Source organism: Sphaeramia orbicularis, chromosome 16 (genome assembly GCF_902148855.1).
Source record: "Sphaeramia orbicularis chromosome 16, fSphaOr1.1, whole genome shotgun sequence".
NCBI lineage: Eukaryota > Metazoa > Chordata > Actinopteri > Kurtiformes > Apogonidae > Sphaeramia > Sphaeramia orbicularis.
In genome coordinates, this window is record NC_043972.1 from 13,893,469 (window position 1) to 13,901,520 (window position 8,052).

The 8,052-nt window shown below is 41.3% G+C and overlaps 1 protein-coding gene across 1 annotated transcript in view; it reads left to right on the plus strand.

Annotated features, from left to right (window-relative positions):
* The window catches only part of LOC115435299 (zinc finger protein 236-like), an 84,063-nt gene extending 76,660 nt beyond the window's left edge, over positions 1–7,403 (plus strand). The window contains 2 exon segments of the mRNA XM_030157614.1: positions 1,625–1,754; positions 7,015–7,403. Of these exon segments, the coding sequence (XP_030013474.1) occupies positions 1,625–1,754; positions 7,015–7,403 (519 nt within the window).
* Positions 7,404–8,052: the final 649 nt, after the last annotated feature.

Here is an 8,052-nt window from a genome sequence, read left to right on the forward strand (position 1 = left end):
AAACAGTGAACGTTCCACCTCAGTAAAACAACTTTGACACGGTTCAAAGTGTAAATTGGAGATGTCCATGAAGTGTCATCTCATGTAAAGTATCTGTGATGAACAAACACTTGTGACGCTCCTCTGATGCTCCTCGTCATCTGCCGCCTCTCAGACCAGGAGGAAAAGGAGAAAGGAGCTTCAAACACAAGTATTTTCCAAACATGTCAAGTGTGTCTAAGAAAAGCTCCTGTGATGTCATTTTGGTCTTTTGCAGATTCAAGTTTAAAATAAAATCGTAAGTTCAGAGTCAAACGTTAACCCTTTAAATCCATCTGTATCATATTTGATACACCAGGTTCTCAGACCTTTATCTGAACCTGCCGATGAAACTGAAGCCCGGTCGAATAATGAACCTGTTAATGTGTGAAAAAACAAACTACAGTTTTATGATTAAAGACAGTTTATTAACAAATGTTCACGTCAAATAACAGCTGTTTTCACATCAGTGTCATTTCAGTCAGTCTGCTTTTGGTCTGATTTAGATTTGGTGATCTTTGTTTTTATGTCACTGTTTCCATTTGTTCACATGATAATAGAACTAGGGATAGTTTTGGTATATTTTAGTGCATTTTAGTGTATTTTTAGTGTATTTTTGGTGTATTTTAGCGTATTTCTGCATAGTTATTGTATATTTTATTGTATTTCTGCATAGTTATTGTATATTTTAGTGCATTTTAGTGTATTTTTTTAATGTGTTTTAGTGTATTTCTGCATAGTTTTTGTATATTTTAGTGCATTTACATGTATTTTTGGCGTATTTTAGTGTATTTCTGCATAGTTATTATATATTTTAGTGTATTTCTGCATAGTTATTGTATATTTTAGTACATTTTAGTGTATTTTTTATGTATTTTAGTGTATTTTTGCATCGTTTTGGTATATTTTAGTGCATTTCCGTGTATTTTTGGTGTATTTTTGTGTGTTTTTGCATAGTTTTTGTATATTTTAGTGGATTTATGTGTATTTTTGGCATATTTTAGTGTATGTCTGCATAGTTATTGTGTATTTTATTTTATTTCTGCATAGTTATTGTATATTTTAGTTCATTTTAGTGTATTTGTTAAGCATTTTAGTGTATTTTTGCATAGTTTTTGTATATTTTAGTGCATTTTTGGTGTATTTTGGTGTATTTTTGCATAGATTTTGGATATTTTGGTGCATTTTTGTGTATTTTGGGCATATTTTAGTGTGTTTCTGCATAGTTATTATATATTTTAGTGCATTTTAGTGTATTTTTGGTGTAGTTTTGCATAGTTATTTTATATTTTAGAGTATTTTTGTGTATTTTTAGTGTAGTTTTAGATAGTTATTACATATTCTAGTGTATTTTTGTGTTTTTGGTGTACTTTAGTGTATTTTAGTGCACCGTTTTTGTGCATTGTAGTGCACTGACTTTGACATCCTTGACTTTTAACATCAGTGTCATTTTTGGACTTCTCAGATGTAATCAGATTGGAACTTTTAGCGGCAAGTTTTGGCCCATGGACCATGTATTTGACACCTCTGGAATAAATAGACAATAACAGACATATAGAATCCCTGTCTGACTGGGTTTATTACACTTTTCTGAATCTGTGTGCAGGAACATGAGCGCGTCCACCAGCCGGGCCCGTCACCCAGTTCCCAGAAGCCCCGGGTGTTCAGCTGCTCCTCCTGTGTGAAGGCGTTCGCCAAGCGTAGCCAGTTGGAAAGACACAACCGAACACACACAGGTATGACACACACACACACACACACACACACACAGGTATGACACACACACACACACAGGTATGACACGCGCACACACACACACACACACACACACAGGTATGACACGCACACACACACACACACACACACAGGTACGACACACACACACACAGGTATGACACACACACACACACACACACACACACACAGGTATGACACGCGCACACACACACACACACACACACACAGGTATGACACGCACACACACACACACACACAGGTACGACACACACACACACACACACACACACACACAGGTATGACACACACACACAGACACACACACACACACAGGTATGACACGCACACACACACACACACACACACACACACACAGGTATGACACGCACACACACACACACACACAGGTATGACACACACACAGGTACGACACACACACACACACACACAGGTATGACACGCACACACACACTCACACACAGGTATGACACAGATATGACACACACACACACACACAGGTATGACACACACAGATATGACACACACAGATATCACACACACTCACACACAGGTATGACACACACAGATATGACACACACACACACACACAGGTATGACACACACAGATATGACACACACAGATATCACACACACGCACACAGATATGACACACACACACACCCTCACATGCACACACACACACACACACACACAGGTACGACACACACACACACACAGGTATGACACACACAGATATCACACACACGCACACAGATATGACACAGACACACACACAAATATGACACACACACACGCAGATATGACACACACACACACACAGATATGACACACACACGCACAAATATGACACACACACGCACATATATGACACACACACACAGACATGACACACACACACAGATATCACACACACACAGATGACACACACACACATATGACACACACACAGACATGACACACACACACACAGATATGGCACACACACACATATATATGACACACACACACAGACATGACACACACACACACAGATATACAGATATGATCATCTGAGCCCACTTTGCACAAAAACCCTTTAAAACCAAAACCATCAGCTTTGTGACACTGAACAGACAGTAAAAGGGACAGAGGGACTGAGGTCAGTGAACGCACCACGTCTGTTTGTCTTTGGTTCTTTTCTTTATCATTTTCGATGGTACGACACTGAATGTTTTATGACCCTTTAACTGTTGGTCTGTTTAATTTAGGTTAAGAACATTTATTCATTACTTTACTATTCTTCTGGAATGTACCGGAAGGGACTGTTTATTTACAAAACAAACATGTTTAGTCGATTATATAAAGTCATAAACAGAATTTGTTTTTTTAACTTATGTACATGTCTGTTTATGGATTTAGTCATCTACTGTTTGAATAGGAAAATGTTGCTTCTGGTGTCAAATATTGATATGAGATTAAGTCATTACAAGGTCGATAATTAATAAGACACATTTTTTTTAATTGAGTCCCAGCACTAATGTGAACATATAAATGATGGGGCCTAAGACGGTGCCCTGAGGGATCCCATTCTCATTTTAATCAAACTCCACAGATCAGATACAGATCAGAGTTTTACTGTGGATGTAAACAGGTTCAATAACAGATGTTTTGTCCGTAAATCATCGACACTGACACATGCTCATACATCCTTTGACTCAACATGGGCTTCAGCTCTTAACACACAGAAAATTGATCTGAAATCAATACAGATTAGGCCCCAGAGGCAGAGCTGATAACAGTGTAAGTGTTAAATCCTCCCGTTGTGATTCCTGGTTCCGTGGATTACGACACAGACGTGATGATAGAACGTGGATCAGATCAGTGTTGAGCTCTAAAAGGATGATTGGAGTCGGTTCTTCTGCCGCTGATGGAATTCAAGTCACACTAATCAATACTTTTCCTTTTCTGCTCTGAGCGTACACACCCACGCCATGACGACAACAGTCAGTACACCGTCTCCTAAGCTGTTATTTAGTACAATTTTTTTTTTTTTTTTTCCTTCAAAGAAATGACTTAAAGAAAAAACTCAGCTGTGGAAGAATCCTGGGTTGAAACTGCGACGGTCCACAACAGCATCAGTTAGACTTTATCATCCTTCGCCTTCAGATTCGCTCATTCAACGGTGCTAATAATGCGCTAAACACCATGAATGCGTCGTGTCTGAAGTCTGATGCACTGAGACGTGATTATCAGCCCCAGAAAGAAACAGCTGTGTGGGCTTTTTACCATTTCAATAGATTCTTTGAACACTGTTAACCGAGAAATAGATTAGAAACTTCTGTTCTCCTTTACCTTCAGTCTGTCTGTGAACGCTTCCACATCCTCCTGATGATCAGCCGTAAAATGCACCGAACTGCAGTCATGTCCAAATGGGTTTCATGCATTTTTTTTTTTTTTTTTACTTTTTTTTGGTTTGTTTTTCATCAACTTGAGCCGTTAACAAAAATACCAAATAACTACAAATAACTACAATTTTTAACCCTTTAAATGCCATATTTATAATGTAAATAAACAATGTTTTTTGATGCAAAAAACACAAACAACTTAGTGTAGTGTAGTGTTAGTGTAGGAATTTAATATTGTTTATTATGGGATGGTTTTAGTGGATGGGTCAGAATCTAAAAAATCAGACAAAAATGAACAATTTTTGAATTCTGACCTAAAACAAATAATGAAAAATAATCTGACCTTTAATAACTTGAAGTATAAAGTGTGCATAATCTGCTCACCTGGGGCCTCATGTACAAAGACTTGCATGGATTTCATACTGAAACCTGGTGTACGCCCAAATCCAGAAAAGTCCGAACGCGCAAAAAAATCTAGATGTATAAAACTGTGCGTACGCCCGAATCCAAGTACGTTTCCTTTATACATCTCAATCAGCTGGAATTGAGTGCATATGTTGGAGTACATGACTCCTCCCTCTCCACGCCCATATTTAAATATGCAAATCAGTATAAACAGGGTCTGCAGGTGGGATTCCCTCTGGGATTCCCCTGTCTGCAGGATCAGACGATGACGTCAAGGTGGACGCGAAGCGGAGGCCGAAACAGGCGGAAGGAGAAAAGAGATGAACTGAGACCGTTTGAGGAAAGAGTCGCCGATATTGTGACACTTTTCTCACAGGGCTGATGCGGATCACCCCCAAGATAAAAATATATTTAGTATTTGTGTATCTCACACATTAGTTCATTCTATGGGTCATACAGCAGTCTGATCACAGCCAAACAAGATAAAGGTTCATGTGTGATCATGTCAGGAAATCAAAGAGGAAATCAAAGACTTTGACTCATGTTTAATCACTCAATTTATTATTTTCCAACAATGAGACAGAAGACAGTCAGACGCAGTGTCATCCTCCTGTCACAGAGGCTTCTGTTGACTCCCCAGTGTTAGCTGGTCCTCCGGTCCACCACAGCCCACTGCTGATGCCCGTCCGACCGGCATGGGTCCGAGCTGACCCGAGTCACAAGAGGACATCGTGAGGACAATCGGCGGAGTCAATGAGCGACTGGACCGATTAATAAATGTTCTCACAGACATGAACACTATATTTATCAACCAATGAATTTTATGTCCTTGTCTCTTTGCTGTTGCTGAATGTCCATCCGGGCAGGATTGGCATTGATGGATACAGGGTCTAATTGGTTCTGGTTCTGTTGGTTGATGTGCTGCTCTGACAGTAGGATCTCATGCCGGTGTGTTCATTGTTCTTCTGTGTATCTCCGATGTGCCCATCAATCGGAGGAATGACCTTTTTCACATTATTAACAGTTTCTCAGTGTCACCTCTAAGTGTCGCCAAAGGTTCCAAAGCACTAGAAACGTGCGTACGCCAGCTGTGGACTTGGCGTGAAGGAGCGCACATTTCCACAGTCACTTCACTCTTTATACATCTGAACGTGAGCGTGGAAAAGGGTGTACGCCAGGTTTTTGTGCGTACACACGCATCATACATGAGGCCCCTGGATACTGGATGGTTAGCTTTCAGATGTCCCGCCCATAGAGGTCCTTCTAACCAATGAAAACGCATAATCTGCACAGAGCCGTAGTGATGTCAAAATGTTTTTCATACAGTTTTTTTTTTTCTTACATTTTTTATTTCATCAAGTTGAGCCATAAACAAAAATACCAAATACTCAATAACGGTCATATTTTTAACCCTTTAAATGTCATATTTGTAATGTAATGGGTCAGAATTTTAAAAATCAGGCAAAAAATTAACAACTTTTGGAATTCTGACCTAAAACAAACTGTGAAAAATAATCTGACCTTTAATAACACAAAGTATAAAGTGTGTATAATATGTTCACCTGGTATCATCTAGCTAGCATCTGAAACCGACCACAATGAACATTTGACAGAGAAACAGAACCACAGATGAACAGAACCACAGAGAAACAGAACCACAGAGAAACAGAACCACAGATGAACAGAACCACAGAGAAACAGAACCACAGAACCTCAGAGAAACAGAACCACAGAGAAACGGAACCACAGATGAACAGAACCACAGAGAAACGGAACCACAGATGAACAGAAACACAGATGAACAGAACCACAGAGAAACAGAACCACAGATGAACAGAACCACAGAGAAACAGAACCACAGATGAACAGAACCACAGATGAATAGAACCACAGAGAAACAGAACCACAGATGAACAGAACCACAGAGAAATGGAACCACAGATGAACAGAACCACAGGGAAACAGAACCACAGATGAATAGAACCACAGAGAAACAGAACCACAGATGAACAGAACCACAGAGAAACAGAACCACAGATGAACAGAACCACAGATGAATAGAACCACAGAGAAACAGAACCACAGATGAACAGAACCACAGAGAAACGGAACCACAGATGAACAGAACCACAGGGAAACAGAACCACAGATGAACAGAACCACAGATGAATAGAACCACAGAGAAAAGGAACCACAGATGAACAGAACCACAGATGAACAGAACCACAGTGCTGCAGTTTCACACTCACAGTTTGTCGTGTCTTTTATGTATTGTGATTGGCTCTCTAACTCACCTTATATTCTTATTATTAAGGTTTTTTTTTATTAGTATTTTTATCAATTACTAGAAATTTCAGGCGACCCCATTGGAATTCCAGGTGACCCCACGTGGGGTCCTGACCCCAAGGTTGAAAACCACTGCTCTAAGTTGTTTTATGTTTTGTCGCAGGTGAACGCCCGTTTAAATGCAGCCAATGCGACAAAGCCTTCAACCAGAAGAGCGCTCTGCAGGTTCACATGGTCAAACACACCGGGAAGAAGCCCTTCAAGTGTGAGGTGTGCAGCATCCGCTTCACCCAGAAGAGCAACATGAAGCACCACATGAAGAGGTCCCACGGCTACGGTGAGTCCCAGAACCAGAACCCCCTAGAACCCCTTAGAACCCAAACCCTTAAGTATCAGAGGAACAACATGAAGAGGGCCCACGGCTACAGTGAGTCCCAGAACCCCCTAGAACCCCTTAGAACCCAGACCCTTAAGTATCAGAAGAACAACATGAAGAGGTCCCATGGCTACGGGGAGTCCCAGAACCCCCTAGAACCCCCTAGAACCCCTTAGAACCCAGACCCTTAAGTATCAGAAGCACCACATGAAGAGGTCCCATGGCTACGGTGAGTCCCAGAACCAGAACCCCCTAGAACCCCTTAGAACCCAAACCCTTAAGTATCAGAGGAACAACATGAAGAGGTCCCATGGCTACGGGGAGTCCCAGAACCCCCTAGAACCTCCTAGAACCCCCTAGAACCCAGACCCTTAAGTATCAGAAGCACCACATGAAGAGGTCCCATGGCTACGGTGAGTCCCAGAACCAGAACCCCCTAGAGCCCTTTAGAACCCAGACCCTTAAGTATCAGAAGAACAACATGAAGCACCACATGAAGAGGTCCCATGGCTACGGTGAGTCCCAGAACCAGAACCCCCTAGAACCCCTTAGAACCCAGACCCTAAAGTATCAGAAGAACAACATGAAGAGGTCCCACAGCTACGGTGAGTCCCAGAACCAGAACCCCCTAGAACCCCTTAGAACCCAGACCCTTAAGTATCAGAGGAACAACATGAAGAGGGCCCACGGCTACAGTGAGTCCCAGAACCCCCTAGAACCCCTTAGAACCCAGACCCTTAAGTATCAGAAGAACAACATGAAGAGGTCCCATGGCTACGGGGAGTCCCAGAACCCAGAACCCCCTAGAACCCCCTAGAACCCCTT